Source organism: Tamandua tetradactyla, chromosome 6 (genome assembly GCF_023851605.1).
Source record: "Tamandua tetradactyla isolate mTamTet1 chromosome 6, mTamTet1.pri, whole genome shotgun sequence".
NCBI classification, from domain to species: domain Eukaryota; kingdom Metazoa; phylum Chordata; class Mammalia; order Pilosa; family Myrmecophagidae; genus Tamandua; species Tamandua tetradactyla.
In genome coordinates this window covers 150,033,638-150,052,222 of record NC_135332.1, presented here as the reverse complement: position 1 = coordinate 150,052,222, position 18,585 = coordinate 150,033,638, and the positions used below count along the sequence as shown (strand labels likewise).

The following is an 18,585-nucleotide window of genomic DNA, read 5'->3' as shown; positions in this document are numbered from 1 at the left end:
TAATTTGTGACTTGTAAGAGAGCCTGCCCTTTAACAACAAGGAAATAGATAATAGTGTCAAATTGAGGAAGGCATTACAATAACAGTCATTCCTAGCTTTGAAAATATTTTGTGTAATATAGATGCTCAATTTCAAAAGGATGTGGAAACATTTATCTATGATAAGTTTTCATAGATACACAGAGTAGAAAGTTTGTTATTTTTTTTCTTTTTTGAAAGGAAAGTTACAATAGTATATTATTGCTTTTATATAAAAGATAGTTGCCAAATATGAATGAAGATACATAGTAGCCAGGTGTGTCTCATTCAGTGCTCTTCCCTGGAAATGTGTCAAAATACTTTGGAAAACTCAGAATTTCTAGCCATATTTTTGCGATTTGAGATTTTAAACTAACCATCCTTTGTTTGGTAAGAAAAAGCAATCGATGTTCAAATTTTTTATACCTGGAACTCACTAAAGCAACAAATTATTGCTAGAATTTGGAACTAAAGATGAAGAACCTTGTAAAACAACCCGATTCCTTTTCCTGTGCATACTGACAATTTTAAGTTCTCAGAAATTATTTAAAATGTGTGCAAAAGGCATGTTTCATCAAGGAACCCAAGTAAAAAATATTTGTCTTCAAAGGAATATTTCTGACATGCTTTTTCAATTATGACACTGGCATTGTTAAACATTTCAATATTTTTACTCCTTCAATGGCTAGTCTATCTCCCTCCCCACAACTGGCAAGAAAACGTAATTGTGTGTCACTGAAACTAATATGTGAATTTCTATAGAAAAATTAGTTTCTACTTATTCAGAGAAAAACTTTTCTCTTCCATTGCAGCTAATCCATAAAAGTGGAAAATGGATGGCATTCTTTACATGACCTCAAGGGGATGCAATATTTCTCAGAGTCTTCTCTTCCAAACCAGTTTCTCCTGACTTCAGCTGGCATTCCCTGGTACACATTCTATGAGATTAAAATAATGAAACTCAGGCGGGCCACAGTGGCTCAGCTGGCAAGAATGCTCGACTGCCATGCCAGAGGACCCGGGTTCGATTCCCAGTGCCTGCCCATGTTAAAAAAAAAAAAAAAAGAAACTTTCTGCCTATTGAATAAGGCCCCAGTAATTTGAAATATTAATATTAGGATATATCCTGAAAAAAATTATTTGAAAATAAAATTTATTTTCTACCATTATGACTTTCTAATTTCAAACTCAGCATTAAAGAATTATCTTACAATATATATGGCATGTATCACATATAACATTATATATTAATTATATATTATTTATCATATCTATATAACGCACATATCAAATATTTTGGAGTTTTATTTAATTTTTTTAAAAATATGTCCAACTGTTCAAATAATATCCTCTAAATATTCAAGTACTCTTTTTTTGTTTCAAATTTTTTTAAGAAAACAAACAATACACTTAGAACCACCAAAAATGGATATCTTTGTTAGCTTAGCCATAGACACATTTAAATAAAGCTAGTAATATCCTCTAACATTCTTAACAATTAGGATTCAATACTTTTTCTTAGTTCCTAAGGGCCCCGCATTATTTTTCACGTGATTGGCAAAAGACTTTAACAGACATCTCTCCAAAGAAGATACACAAATGGCCAAAAGCACATGAAAAGATGCTCAACATCATTAGCCATCAAGGAAACGCAAATCAAAATATGAGATACCATTTCACACCCATTAGAATGGCTGCTATTTTAAAAAATGGAAAATATCAGGTGCTGGAGAGGGTGTAGAGAACTTGGAACACTCATTCATTGCTGGGGGCAATGTAAAGTAGTACAGCTGCTGCGGAAGATGATTTGGTGATTCCTCAAAAAGCTAAATATAGAATTACCATATGACATGGCAATACCACTACTGGGTATATAACCCAAAGAACTGAAAGCAGGAACTTGAGCAGATAACTGCAAACCTATGTCCATAGCAGTATTATTAACAATTGCCAAAAGAAGAAAGTGACCCAAGTGTCCATCAACTGAAGAAGGGATAATATGTGGTACAGCCATAAAATGGAATATTATTCGGCCATAAAAAGGAATGCAGTAAGAATTCAGGTGGCATTATGGATGAACCGTGAAGACATCATATTGAATGAAACAAGCCAGACAGAAAAGTACAAGTATTGTATGGTCTCACTGATTTGAAATAATTAGAATAAGCAAACTCATAGAGTCAGAATATAGAGTATAGGTTACCAAGGGACAGGGTGGAGATAAGGAATGGAAAGTTAAGCCTAAAATCTGATTTGGATTGATGGAAATGTTTTGGTAATGGATGGTGGTGAGGGTAGAACAAAACTGTGATCACAATTAACAGAACTGAAATACGTATCTGAATATGATCAAAATGGGAACTGTTAGATTGCATAGTTGGCATGGAATAAAAAGAAAATAAAACATCCATGGAACTACACAAACAGTGAATCTTAAGTTAAACCATGGACTTCAGTTAATAGTACAATTATAAAAATGTGCTATCATCAACTATAGCAAACTTTCTGCAGCAATGCAAGGTGTCCGTGATGGAGTCATATATTGGAACTCTGCATTTTATCCACGATTGGTCTGTAAACCCACAACTCCTCTAATAAAGCAAGAAGCAGTTCTGCACATATTTTTGGATGGCTGAATTGTGTGTCAGTACTTTGAGCACTTTCATTCCGCCCTATGAGTGCATATTTTACACTTGACATCTGAGGAAAGGGATTCACATATTTCATCCAACCATTAATGATTACCTTTGCTACAAAAGTATTCCACTTCTTCACAGCTCAGATTTTCAGGGCCAAATTCTGCGGAGAAGTTTTCCTCCAATGGAAAGTCCCCTTTGGAGCTGGCGTCTGTTTCCTCTGGTGGACAGTCTTCTCCTTCCTCTTCAATGGCATCTTCAAGTGGCCCTTGAAAGAGAATCAGGGACACTGTACCGAAAACATCCAAAGGAGACAGTGAACTACAACCCTTAAATGGGGTTTCTCCCATTAAGGTGAGAAGGGTTCTGCGTTCTCCTAGAAAGAGGCCAAGTAGTACCACTAAAGGCACTCACACCAGATAATGCCACATTCGTGTTCGCAAGAAACACCGACCTACCGTGAGAGGTGGAAGGAAGCCAGGGGCTAACATAGAGGGAAGCATCTATCTCCAAGTCCACCCCACCGCCACCCCCAAGCCCCAAACTTATTTCTTATTCCTTCCTGAAGAGCAAAACTGTGCACTTTATGTTCATTTGTAAGAATTAACTGCCTGGTAAAGAGTACAAGTCTCTTTTACACCGTTGTACAATTTTACCTGAGATTTTAATAAAGATTTAAAGTAATTGAATGCATTTTAATTGAACTGAGATTTTAATAAAGTCTATACTTTTAAAAAATCCATCTTAAGAGTGGAGTCTGAGAAAAGATTTCATTATATGTGTTTGAGGCTTGAAGAAAAAATTACATATTTCTCTCCCTGATGAAAGCATAACCCTATTCATAATTAATTGAATTTTTTTCTGAAATGAAAAGTAGTTTTCTAATGAAAAAATGTAATTTGTATTTATGTGATACTTTTTCAGTAATAAAAATACAACTCCCTTACAGTGAATGAGAGTGAGGTGCACTACATTAATGGACCTATTTTACTGAAAGGAAAGGGAGGGCTGGAGTTGTTCAGATGGATCTGAAGTGGACTACACGGGAAAACCACACGACGGATTGTGAATTTCTGACTGTCTCTATAGAATCAAAGTATCTGGCTCATTTTGCTAAGTAGGAGCCTGCATTTGCTCCTAAAGATGTAATGTGGCATTTTATCCAAAGAACACAATTATGGTAATTTGTACTAATTGTCACTCATGTCAGCAGTCTCATCAGACAAGCTCAACACTTAACGGCTAAGGCCAGCTTCCTTACTTCTTATATATGCGCTCGGAAATTTCCAGGGCCAAAGGAGTAATCCTATACATAATTTTAAATACTGCATACATTACAATTTGTATGTATGTATAGCTGGTGTTTTCCCAAAAAGCAAGTTTCCAAAGGACTGGATTCATATGGCACATTTGCACTGACAGAAGCAGTTGCATGAATTTAAATTAAGGGACATCCGAGAAAAATTTTCTTAACCAGCTCTTTGTCCTTTCTAAAATTTATTTTTTCCTTTTTTTTTCTTCAAAGTCACAAATGTTGAGGAAAGGAAACCCTATTCCAAGAACTCTGGTAATGTTTTCTTACACAGTCTCTATACTCAAGGTGGAGGGTTAAAAGAATCATGGACTCCATTTTTGCAGATACCACAGTCAAAAGTCATGGATCTCATATTAGTTTCATTCTTAGTAATTATTTCAAGTTTAAGATTTATAATCTTTCACCTTTAAAACAATTATCTCAAATAGCAAAACTTGCAAGGAATCTATAAAATAGGAATGTAAAAAATTATACTACTTAAAGTATTTTTCTAATGCTGATTTCAGAACTGTAATTATTAATTCTGAGTCTAATGAGGAACATGATAGAATATTTCCTCATTTTTTATTTTTTTCTGCAACTTTAATGATAATAACTGGTTTAGTTAAAAGAAGACACGAAACTGTCTCACTTGTACATGTACGAGGCTCAAAGAATTTTCTTACATGCTCTTTAAAATACCCCTGTGAGGTAAGCATGGAAGTTATCACTATTTTTATTTTGTAGATAGGGAAAGCAAAGCTCAGGAGGTTAGTTAACCATAATAAGGTTATAAGCTAATAAATGAAAAAGTTGGCATGAACACTCAGGATGTGTGTGTGTGTGTGTGTTTTATGATACCTTTAAAAAAAATACATTACTAGGCAGACCATTCTTTGAGGGTTATAAATGTATCCTTCCAAAAACACTGTTAAAAAAAATAGGTAATTCCTAAATACAATAAGTCTTCAGAAAACAGCTCATGTTAATATAATTATGTATCCATAGACGCTTAAGGACCTAGTCTTTAAAAATTAAAAAGAAATCCTCTTGCTGTTTTTTCTTAGATTACTGAAAGTCAACAAAAATATTAACACCCCTATCCAAAATTTAAAAAAAAGGTCAGCAAGCTCTTCTTGTAGAGTTTACTAAAAATAAAATAATTGATTACAACAATTTATTTATTTACCTAAGTTATACCCATATTGAATCACTCTGTAAGGGAGCTGCTTACATGTTTTAACAGAAATGACAAGTTTGCTCTTTTTGCTAAATACAACACAAAGTTCTAATTGTGAAATATTTTAAATAACTCTTACATAATTCAGTGAATTTCTTTTTTATAATTCTGGATACTCTTCAATTACAAAACCCTGTACATTATAAAGAGAATGCATACATATTATAAAATGAAACTAATAAGAAAAATGCTTTTTTAAAAAAATGAAATTCTGAGCATAGATGCTAACATTTTTAGCAGAGGTTTTATCAAAGAAACTATATAGATGAATAATTATTTACATACTGTATGATGTACAAATTGGCTCAATATAATAATACCAAATTCAAAATAAATAATTTTATTAAAAGTTAAATGGAAAAGCTCATGTGAAAGTCTGAAAGACTGCAAAAGCAGAAAACATCAATTTTTGCTTAGCAAACCACAAAACAAGCCATGTTTTAGTAACTATATACACACATGCACACATATGCATATCACTTAAAACCTATTATAGAAATGTATGAGAACATTGTAATTGACAGTATAGTATTGTAGGGATAGTCTAGGGACTTTTATTTTATGTGTTGCCTCTCATTTTTCAACTTCAACCAGGTAACTGAAAAGAAACACTTATTTTCAAATACAACTACCAAATCCCAAATGAAAGGAGACCATTTTTTGAGCGCATTGTTCAAAATATAAGAGATCTCATTGTCAATATTTAGAACAGGCCACAGGAAGGTGATTTAATGGCCAACTTGCATTTCTCCCAAAGCAAGTGTCTGAATTATAATTTACTACACTTGAAAATGTGAAATTACTAACCACTTCTTTTCACATGCTATCAAATCAAGCTCTGGGAAAAGTTTTCTCTTAAAATGCATAGTATTTATGGCTTAAGATCAGATCTCACCCTACTCTCGATACTGCAGTTTCTTTAACAGAAAAACCTTACAGATAATCGGTGGCCATAAACTAACATTTTAAAAGGCTATGAGACACTGGAGACACAAGTACAATTAACAGCATCAGTGAAGGAGGGAATGAAGGAAACTCCTGTATGGATTAGTGGGCACAGAAGTCCACTTCAGAAAAATCACCACCCATAATTTGACACAAATAATAATATCTACTCAGAAAAGGCTCACATCGGAGCTCCATGTGCCCTCATGGAGAAAATTACTTCTGATTGCGGCCACTTGGCAGGCAAGTGTGAGGAAATCTGAATTTCAGCTCTTAAACTGCTTCTGATAGACAGATACTCAAACACACTTCCCAGAATTAATAGTCCTAATATTTATAAATATAAATATTTACCTCATTTTAAAATGCTAATAACTAGCTGCACATCCTAAAATTATGAGCACAAGGATGCTATGCCCATAATCCCATAAATGTCTCTCAGAATAAATGAATAGGCAACCTTTCATATTTCATACTGGATGAATAAGATAGCTTAGTGATTTGCGTGGGTGGAAAACAGTACTTCCATTTTCAAAGAAAAGAGACAATAGTATATATGGGAACTATTTTGAATTGGCCAAAGCTACTTTTGCCATCTAGAGTTAAGGTTGAAGATAAGAAGAAGGGCTGTGCAAATTCAGAACACTTGACAATACTAATGGCTGGTCCCATGCACAGTGAAGTGTTTTATTTAATAACCAGAGTTTCTATGGGAAAGCTGACCTAAGTGTGGGTATACAGGAGAATGTTTCCTTTGGTGGTTATTTCAATGATCTAGAGTTGGTAAAGGACAAACAACATATTCAAGATTAGGTGGTCCCTCTCTACACACTGGTAGCATAATACCTGAATGAAATGAAAATACAAATTGGAAGGAATTAGAGGAATAATCCTCAGACAGATGAATACACAAAATTACGTATGTTTTCAAGGGGTTAAGGAAATTACTAAAATTCACCCATAGACACTGAAGTCATAGCTAGAAGATAAAGAAAGTTTGAGGGAAAAATAGAAGGGAGATATAAGAATTAAGAGGAATGAGGATTTAAATAAGATGAGGAAATGAAAGAAAAGATAACAATGAACATAATAAACATTAAATAAAAAATATGTCTCCTTCAATATGTGCCTCAAGGAATAACGTTCTAGCTTGGCACCTCACTATAAACAGAACAAACTTCATGTAGATGTCAAGCTATCATTTTTTTAAGATAAAATCAAAGCACTCCATAAAAAGGGGCACATTAAAGAAGAAATCAAATCCTACAGAAATTAATATACATTTTCAAGGGTGAAGAGGGGCAGAAAATGTCAGATTCTATGGTTCTAAGAGAATGTTCCCCAAAAGGGGTCCTTTCTCTTAAGTACTCATTTGCATTAACTTATTATACCTTATTTTAGTTTGGTTTTGTATGCTTATTGTTTAAAACACAACAAACACTTTGTCATACTAGAACTATCGAGAGCATTCCATCTCCTCAATGCATTAATATTCCAAGCATTCTAGAGACTGCATAGACGACCCACCTAGCAAAATAAGACTGTTTCAGAATACTGGGCAGCCTTGATTGCAACTGACAGGTGGGAAGAAACTTAAATTAAAATATTATAATAAATCCATCACAGTATGCGCAGAAACACCCATGCAAATATTTTGATATTTCCAGTGCTTCTCAGTGTGTGTTTCAGACTGCTGTTATATCAGATACTACTATTATTAATATTAAAAATGAAAACTCCCATCCCAAATTTCACATCATTTTACTCATGCACAGAACAAAGAATCCACACTAAGAGAATAAATTTCTCAAAATCCTAATGCATCAAGGAAAACGAAATGTTAAACTCTGTCACCAAGTTATCAGTTCCATTTTGTGCTTTTCTAAAAATTTGTCTGTAAAAGATTCCCAGAAGCAAAGGGATGTAAAGGCATGTAAAACTCTTTAATACATATTTTTAAATGGGAACATCCAAATCTGACAATGTAAGTAATAACTTATACCATGCTTGAATTATTGCATAATAATTGAGTCACATTTGTCAAGCGATGCTACGTTTCAAAACATTTATTTAAAAATATAAATCAGGGATAGACAAATTCTAATTCATATTTAATATGGATAATTACAAATAAGTTGAAACTATATAGAGATATGTTCCCTTTTAGCTGATAGGTGAAATGGAATTAAAATTAGAACTTTTCATTCTAAACTTGTGTTATTAGGCAGTAGACTGATATGCAAGTTAGTATTTCTTGTTACCTGACACTATATGTGCTTGTCTCTTATCTCTTTAATTTCAGGATATTATGCATAAAACACAAAATATAAAGCCTCTCTAATAGGAAAGATTTTTCATATCTTACCTTATTTGCCCTCTTTGTTCAATTAAAAATGGAAAAAATAACCCAACTCTAAAAAAAAAAAAAAAAAGTAGAATCCCACAAAAAATGCCCCCGTCTCACCATCTCTTTATGGAATAAGAACCTTTTTATCTTTTAAGTATAAGTATTTTTTTCTAATTTTATCTGGGGCATAATCTGCTGCTCTCACCTCTCTTAGAGTTTTCAGCTGCTATGCTCAGACTTCCTTATGAATCCTCATTACCCTGTAGGCACACCTCAAAATGCTTCTTACTCAGTTCCTATTACATTTGTCTCTTGCATATCCCACAGAGCTGCTTAATGAGAAGGGACAGAGAAGAGGGATGCTCTTTGGACAGTGCAAATCCATACCAACTCATGTAATTGAGCTTAACAGCAAGAATGAAACCTCATTTCTGCAGTCTAAAAAGGCAGTATTTTAAACAGCCAAGTTCTTCCTGCAGTCACTCACTTTTAACAATAGTTGCATCGGGGGATCTAGTAGGAAGGAAACATTTTTATTAATTTTTTTCTTATCTGAAAGAAGAATGTTGATTTTTTTCATTTACATTTGTTGCCTGCAGGTAGCAGACCAGAGAATCATATAGTAGAACTTCTTCTTTTTGATTAATTTCTTTGCATGTGTTATGTTATTTCTTATACATAATTGATTTGGGGCTTTGCTCATAGCTGTATATCTTTTTTTTATATATCTATACCAACTGCTGTCCTTTAATCAGGAAAGTTGAAGTAAATTACCTGAATTTTGTTAAGTTTATTAAAAAAAGAGATCTGTGAGTATTTAAATTGAGTTTTGAAATGCTAATATAAAAAAGATATTAGAGAATTTTAAATGGCGAGTTCAATTTAACTATATGTCACTGTTACAAAAAAAAGGTGAGCATCAGGTTTTACTCAAATTGTTTCTTTTGAGTCTCTGATTTTATAAAAATGGAGTAATCTTTGCTACTAAGAATTTTATGGATGACAGAATTGACAGGTCTGGTATATAAACCTGAAACCATTCTAAATGATTTAAATGTTTTGTTTTGTTTCTTCTGTAGTGTCTTGTTTTTGGAATATTCAAATTAACTGAATGATGCTAATAAAACAGCCATTTTATATAGAACATATGCAAAGCTTGCAAGCAGCAACTAATCTTACATAGTAGAATAAACACTGATACAGAAAAAAATGATGTCAGATGATGAAATACAGACAAATTTGAACTAGACTCTCTAATGACTAATTTACTCTCAGGAAGTAACTCAGGCATTGAAAAAAATCAGTTCATTAGCAAATGCCATCTGCATTGACCCAGTAAGTTAGTGACAGAGTTGGCACAGAAATTCAAATATTCTGTAATCAGGTCTCAGTCCAAAGCCCCATAAAGCTATTCTTGGTTTACTGAAGACGGCAACCCTATCAGAAAGAAATGTGAAAGCATATTCATTAGCAAAACTATATATTGTACATGATTTTGATGTATCTCAATAGAAAGCTTCTAAGTGGTAATAAATGCGCAAGATGAGAGGTATTGTGCGTATTTTTTTTTCCTGTATGAGACTTTCATTTATTCATTTGTTCATGCATTCCTTACTTATTCATTTAACCAATGTTTTTTGAGGAAGCCAAAATGAAGACACTATGTTAGGCACTAGGATAACATCTGTGAACAAGATGGGATGTTCCCAGACCAAAGGGAGTGTATAACCTAGCCAAGGAGACAAATTCTATGAACACAAGGTATGAGATTTATAAAAAAAAAGACAATGCATTTAAATATGAGAAGGGCAGGGAAGGCTTCTTATATGATACTTAAATTCTAACTGTGCATTTCTTCTGTTATATTACAACTGGATCTAATCCACATTTGTAACCAGGTACAAGTACGTGTTTTACATTTAGCCATGGCACTTAATATTCAAATAATGACTTTTCGTTTCAATTTAATTGAAATAAAGACAAAATCAAGGAGAAAGAATACTAGAGCACAGTTCTTAAAAGTCTAGAGGCATAGTTTAAATGATTATTATTTATATTGCTGCAGGAAGGTTTTTCCACTTAACAGTGTGAATTTATGGAACTTTTCCAGTGATTCAGAGCACATGCCATCCACCCTCAACCTGCCGAAGTATGCTCAGTCAAGAATGTGGGATAAAGCAGGCAGGAATTTTTACCCAAAAGTGAGCACTGCCGTCACAATAAAAACATCAAGTTTTACCCAGAATGTGAACACAGTATGTGAGATTTTTTTAAGGCACTTCTGTGTAAGAAAGGAAAGGATTTGAACCTATCCATAGAGCCACATACTTGAAAAGTGGCTGATAAATATTTATTAAATTAATTAATTAAATTTACTGCTTTTTACAAAGAATTTATAACATTATAGACTTCTATAAGGATAAAATACATACATTTTCATAAGAAATTACAAGGCACCATAGAAATACATCTATAACGTTCATCTAAAAAACTGAACTCCACAAAATTATTATTTATGTTTATATAGAAAAACTAGTTGCTAATGTCCTACCTGGTTAGGTAACAAAGTTCAATTAATATAAAGAGAAGTCATTTTTTAAAATTATGTACTAAACGATTAGAGATATAAAAAGAAAGGAAAAACATGCAGTCTTTTCACTGTAGAATGGATACGTATATATATATTTTTTCTTTTTCTAAAGCGAATCAAAACAATGTGCTATAAAAAAATAGCAACACCAAAAAGAAAACACTAGCCAAATGAATACTAAACAAAAGCCTATGATGACCAACTTTCTTAACCAGCTTCATAAGGAAAAAATGAATTATGACCCTTAAAAACACTCAGTATGTATTTCTTTGTCTCATATGCCAGAATAAGACTGCATGCAGGATATGAAAGAAAAATAGCAATTCACTCTAAAGATTCTGCGTAAAAACACTTAAAGAAGAAAAATCAGTGGAAATAATTTTGTCAGGTTTTGGCTGAGAGATACACATATATACATACACATACATGCATACATACATATATCTAAAAAGAATTTTCTTAAACTCTGACTCTAATTCCCTTGTTTTCAAATAAATCAATTTTGTTTTTATCATCCTTTATGTTAATAACACTTTCCCTGTCCCTGCCCTATTAGAGTGGTTAATTATTGATTGAGTTTTCTGATAAACCACTTAATAAAATAACTGCTCTTGAAATGACACCAAACTTTACTGGCTGATTACAAGTAGTCAATGTACTAGTAAACAGTGGTTCTCAATGTGGGCCCTGAAGAGTAGTATCAGCATCACTTGGGAACTGTTAGAAAGGCAAATTATCAGACCCCCCCAACCCTCCCATTTACTCATTCAGAAACACCAGCAATCTGCGTTTTTAAAAAAAAAAAAACCTTGCACGTGATTCTGATACATGTTAATGTTTGAGAACAACTCTACTGGAATATAAAAGCTAAACAGATGCTACTTTGTAACAGTATAAATTATACTTGCTCTGCCATGTAGTATTAATTCAATATATCATATTTTAACACAGGCTCCATGCCTCGATTACAAATAGATGCCAGGGATATTTTTTGGTTTTTCCTTCGTTTTGTTTCATTTTAATCCTTTCTCAACATTATCACTGGAAGAGACAGGAGGGAACACATCTATGATTCTTGTTATCTCAATATCATCATTAAATCCCTGGCAGATGCTAAACTATAAAATAATTTCATAGTATTCTATATGTATGATCACAAAATATATATATTTAAAACACAAAACATCTCATTATCACACAGTGATTTACATATGGGTGACTCTCCTATAAGCACTGACTTAATTTGAAAGAAAAGTAATACATTTGCATTTTGAAAATCTAACTTACTCTTACTTGTTTTGTTATCATTTCATGTGAAATGCCAGAGACAGATTTCCAGTAAATTTAAAGGTTGTGTCTGGGTTGGTACAAGTAAAACACAAAAGAAATAATGGACACTATATTAACTGGAGTAGAAGGGCCAACAGGAGCAGCTCAAAGTGAATCCTAGCGTGTGACTGATAATCAGATGAGAGCTGCCATACATGCAGAAACTCCATTTATGAAGGAAAAGAACACTGATTCCCAATGAGAGCCCCAAATTAAAAGATTTTAAAATAGCGCACACACACACACACACACACACACACACACACAAAATAGACTCCATGTACTGCAGCTGGTGATCTGAGATCAAACTACTTTTCATCTAGCCAACTCAATGCCCTCATTCCTGGCCAAGTGGTGGTGTAGTTTTACTTATTTACTGATGGTTACAGGTATTCTCAAACAATGCAATAGAGGCCAGGAAGCCCTTAAATAACATTCTTTTGACTACTAAGAAAATAGATTTGTAGCCACTTTAGGCCAGGCCCCAAAGGCTGCTTTTGCATTCTCCTCCAGGTATCCAGGAAAATGCAAACAATTGACCAGGAAACCATTTTACTTAAAAGATCCTCACAGGTGTCTGACTACAGTATGGAAGGTTAAGGGACAGCATCTCAGTTTTGAAAAGTGATGATCTGCCCTTTGTGTGTCTGGAAGACCACAAGCTTCAAACAGCACGAGTGTTTCCTTCATTCTCCTGTATTGAGGGCCCAGCATCTGCGGATACCCTCTGAGTAGCTGATGAGAGGAAGAGAACTCTGCCCTGTCAGACACAGCCTGCCCACCAATAGACGGCAATCAGTGTGAAGCGTGAAGGAAGCCAGGCTGACCAGGTCGCACCCGTTTCCACTCATCACCCCTCACCCCAACCCTATTAGAATCAGGTCAGTGCAAAGCCCAGTGTGGGCTGGAGATTTGGGTGAGCAGCCTAATGGCCTACTTTCATTGTTAACCCTGATACACACATGTCCTAACAGTCAAGGCGAGGACAACTACAGAAATCTGTTCCATTTTTCTTAAGAGGTGTGGCCTCCTGCTCCTGGAATGCCTCCAGTTTGGCCCTCAGTTTGGGTTTGACACGGCAAATAATGATGAATACTCGAAGCCTGTACAGTCCTGCACACATGTTCTCTGCACAGCCAGAAAAAAAAAAAATCCTCACACAAAACAAAGCATTGTTGTTGGTCCCCTGTATTTGTTGGAATACAAACTTTATAAGACTTTGCCTAATTTCACAGGTGTATGCGTAATTTTCCGAATTTCCATTCTGGCAGATCTCTTTCATCTTTGGGGGATTAAAAAAAAAAAAATCCTCCGACAGGTTTAAAGTTGCAAAACCCTAACAAGATGAAGGAGGTAAAAATAAAATCAACATGTTCCATCCACCCTAATTGTGGCATGCCTGGGAACACACAGCCAAACGGCACTTTATAACAAATGTTCTATGTGGTCATCAAAGCACCATAAAGGCACACAATTCAGTACTTGTGAACATCTCAAGAGGTCCCAGAAAGCACTTCCCCATAAAACATCTCTTCAAGTAGACTTTTACTTTATACTAGCACATTAAAAGAGGACCTAAAGACACAGAGGCACTCAATTTAGCTATATTTTTTAAGATCACTTACTCTCTTGAGAATTAGGAGAGCAGGTAGGGCACCAGTGATAACAAAGCGAGCTCATCCGCATTGCTCCCTCAGTCACAACTTGGAGGAAGCATCTAAGGGCTCTCTTAAAAAGAAAATATCCTCTGCCTTTGGCAACAAAGCCTACAGTAGAATAAAAGCAAGCACCTTTACAGGCTGAAGTTATAGGGTAAGCCAAAAGGTGGAGAGCTCACATAAATGAACTCTGAGTAGACGGCTAGCAGCTCGCCCATCTTTGCGCCATAAAACCTTCCCCAGCCTCTAGGAGGCACACACCTGTGCAGGTCTCACCAAGCATCTATGAGCCAACCCATGTGGGAAGAACATCAAATGCTGAGGCTTATTTTCCAATTAAAAGGAATTTTATTTTCTAAACTGCAATTTAGAATGTAAACTGCAATTTACTAAATTTATGGAAGGTGATAAGATAAATGAGTTATTTCAATTTTGGTTTAATAACATATTCCTCTGGAAAACCTACAGAGGTCCTCACTAGCAGCTATTCACCTCAATCATCTTCTCTCCTTTTAAACCTACAGAGGTCCTCACTAGCAGCTATTCACCTCAATCATCTTCTCTCCTTTTAAACCAAAGAAATGCACATCCCTGTCCTCAAAATAAAAAATTCCAGAATTTGAGGTTTCTCAGGACTTATCAGTATTCCATTCATTTGCAGTAAGTACAGGGGAATTTGCAACCTCAATATTTCTCTTAAAGGCATGCTTTTCAACTCGCATAAGCATAGACAAATGCATCTAACTTTAATAATTCTAGAAATGTTTTTCCTATTTAAGTTCTTCTGTTTTAGCTTTTGGAGGTATTTTTTTGCTGTTACTTTGGCTAGCTATTTAGACCATTACTATTTAGAATCCGTATAGCGTAAAATGAATGAAGCAAAATATATGAATAATTTTATGTTAATAAAATTTGTTCTTAATTCAGATATTATTTTCCTCACCTTGTTTTAGAAAACCATTCTTTCAGCCCTCCATCCCACATTCACCTTAATAAACCTAAAATATTTTACTCTTAGGGAAAAAAAAAAAATAAGCAAATACTACCAGCAATTGCAAACAAACGTTAAATGAACAACAGATTTTGTTCACTGTTAACTAAGGCATTCAATCTGATTCTCCCACCCCCACCCCTCCAACTGTGTGTGATCCTGTGCTTCCAAGCTGCAAAAAGACAGGAACATTCACCTGTCACCCAGTCCCTCACCCGCCCCCGCCCCCCCCACCCCCCGCCCCAACTCCATCATTCTATTCTGGTGCCAGGCTAACATCTGGCTCAAGCAGCAAAGGAATTTGAAAAAACGTTGTGAAAACTTACCGAGGTTCCCTCTATTTCTGGAGGACATTATGATATCTATTGTTAGTTCTGCCATTCTTTATTCCCAGAATCATCCTCTAGTCTTTATTTTAGTGGACACCAACTTATACTGTATGTTTGATTCACAGTGACATTTTGATAAAAATGCAGATTTTTAAGCCCCACTGCCAAAGATTCAGGAGCTCTGGGATAGGACCCAGGAATCAGCCTTTTTATCCTATACCCCAAGTTTTTCTGATACAGTCTATAATTTGGGACATTCTGATATGGGTCCTAAAATCTTTGGAAAGGGAAAAATGAAGCAGACCTGAGTCAGGAAATTCCTACAAAAGTATAAGGGGCAATATAAGAGGTTTCCACTGTTTCTCATCAGTAAACCCAGGAGTTCGTTTTGTCCCTCTATAGTTTAATTCTACTTTGCTCAAGAACTCCTATCCCACTGCAGGTTTGGTGAATGTATTATAGAAAACATAATTATTCTTGAGCATCTTTTCCTATCAGGCCTCCTTTCCACATCTAAAGAGGCACGTAATATCAGTTTGACCATTTATTCTATCCATTGGATTTGAGAATTATTCACGTACCTTATGGAGATTCAGATCATAGGGAAATTATGGGGGAATTTCATTCCATCATGCTTCCCAGCACTCTTCAGAAGTCAAACTGTGACACACATGAGGCAGCTCTAAATTAGACTACAGACATTATTACCTGCTTTTTGTTTTGTTTTGTTTACACCATGTGACCTGCTATGGGCAGTTAATTTGGGAGTAATAAGAAAAGGTATATGGGATCCTTTTGTAAGCTGCTGTCGAGTTGAAATCTACCGGGATTCCAGACACAGCAACTGAAAATTTCACAAACTCATTGAATTTTCTCTCTTCCCATTATCTGAAATGGGAAGAAGAATGAAAAGTGTATGGAGTGGTGTATTTGCAAAATAGAGAGGAAAAGTGATCTACTGAGGTTAGATATAGTTTGACTGTTTTTAACACAACTTATAAACAAGCTGTTATCCTGAATTTGGTAAAAAGACTTAAGGACTATTTAGATCAATGTGGAAAAGCTCAAATTCATACTATGCTGAATTAAAATTTTAAGCTGCAACCTCGCTTTCATAGTAACATCTTGTGTATGCGGCACCCTCAAGGAAAAAGATTTTTCATAAATCTACATAAGATATGGCAGATCTCTGACTCAACCATTAAAGCTTACATAATTTTAAAATGAAGAAGAAAAAAGAATCTGTTTGGAAAAAACCTTCTAAGTAGTTAATATAATATAATAGATAAATCTATTTCTAAAATTTCTTACACTTCTAAGAATATGTTCAAGTGAATGAAGACACAAAGCCACTCCTTTAAAACCCCTAAGAAAACACGTAAGGCAACAATACTGCGGAAGTAACAAGACAGAGCATATTCCTGATTTTGAAAGGACCCTGCTTGCTTATCCTACTACGTCCAAAGTCATTTCAATCTCTTTTCTACACCATTTCATTTTCTCTAATTTTTTTTTTTTTAGGAAACCAGGACCTATATAGTCAAATCTGCATTTTACCAATGTCCACAAAAGGGTCCCTTGGAATGACTAGCCCTGCACAGGTTATCAAGTTTCTGGTCTCTTTGCAATGCCAGGGAAATGCTAGGGACTCGCACTTATAAGGAGAAACCAGCATTAACTGAGTATCAGCCCTGGCCAGACACCATGTGAGACCATCCATTCTATATCATCCTGGATTTCCCATTTTCACCTCTGAGAAGATAAAGAAGCATCCAGGACAAATTTGGGGGAGATGACAGGAGTCCCCAAGGCCTGCAGATCCTGTGCTTTTCAACAGAGCCATAGCTCTATTTCAGTCTGGTAAAAAATACATTAGGGGCGGGCCGCGGTGGCTTAGCGGGCAAAGTGCTTGCCTGCTATGCCGGAGGACCTCGGTTCGATTCCCGGCCCCAGCCCATGTAACAAAAACGGAGAAACAGAATACAATAAAAACAAGAAAATGTTTAAAAATGTTTCCCTTTCTTCCTTCCTTCCTTCCTTCTATCCTTCCTTCCTTCTCTCTGTCTTTCCTTTAAAAAAAAAAAAAAAAAAAAAAAAATACATTAAGGGTAGCTAGGAGTTGGGTTAAAGATGGGGGAGAAATTTAGAACAGAAAAGAAATATATGCTAATGACTGAGCGAAAGATCTCCATTTTCTCCAAATACATATTTACTTTAGAAAAGTCAGCACTATTTTAGAAAAATTTCCTTCAAATTGTCAGTAAGAATTTATAAGCCATCATTTGAAATAAGCTAAATATGTGACATTAAAAGTGTTACAATAAAAAAATATCGTAGCAACCAATATTCAAAGTGTAATGGTAAGCAATATGTAGCACACTTGATGGTGCAGGAAACTGAATTGGTTGGCTGATGACAACAAGAAGCAACATGAAAATATAGAGAAAGATAAAAACAGGCTAAAAAAGAAGAGACGTTCCCTAGAGATAACATCTAGGGAAGACTGGTTATAAGCATGCAACCCACTAAGAACAGATAATCCAAAATTTAAATACATTGAGCAAATGATGAAGAGGGAGTGATAATAACAAATATAATATAATGTGTACTATTAACTCATAAAGTTAAGAACATATACATATTAAGAATCTCCAGACCTAAAAAAGTCTCCATATCTGAGATGTAGAGAAGCAACCAAAATCAATATCAAGTTTATTCTTGTTACATTTTCAAATCAAGAGTTAAGAATGACTCATCTTTTCTACCTGCAAGTCCTTCTTTCTACCCCCAAAACTATCTACTCTACTAAAATATATAAACTAAAAAGGAAAAATAAATGACAAAAACAAAAGAAAGCTAACAGAATGCTACAGGGCAAAGCTGTAAAAGAAGTCTGTTTTCTGCTAACTATGACCAAAATTCTCACATCTGCAGGCCTTTTAAAAGATGTTCTCTCAATTTGTAGGAGATGAATTAAATGAGCATTAAGAATGGCAAAACTGTGGTTAAAAAATCATGTTCAGCGAACATGATCTGCTAAAATAAAAAGAATTCTTTTACATATCTAATTACAAATTGAAAAGTTTTAATTCTGATGGGTCCATAGGCTTGACTGAACTAAGGTAACTAAATAGAATACTAAACAATATTACAAGAGGAATAAATTTTAATAAGGTCATTAAACACAGATTAGATTAACAGAAAATAG

General features: G+C 34.7%; 1 protein-coding gene across 6 annotated transcripts in view; it reads right to left on the bottom strand.

Moving 5' to 3' along the window:
- ZFPM2 (zinc finger protein, FOG family member 2) overlaps positions 1 to 18,585 on the bottom strand; it is a 476,528-nt gene that overhangs the window by 372,714 nt on the left and 85,229 nt on the right. For 3 of the 6 annotated variants that reach the window (XM_077167457.1, XM_077167458.1, XM_077167459.1), the window contains exon 1: positions 2,764 to 2,879. The exons of 1 other annotated variant lie outside the window; for it this stretch is intronic. Coding sequence is in view for 1 of the 5 variants with exons in the window: in XM_077167455.1 (XP_077023570.1) it covers positions 2,764 to 2,922 (159 nt within the window). In the remaining 4 variants the exon portion in view is untranslated. Of the gene's footprint in view, positions 1 to 2,763; positions 2,923 to 18,585 lie in introns of those variants that run through there. 2 more of the 6 variants (XM_077167455.1, XM_077167461.1) reach the window with 2 other exon arrangements.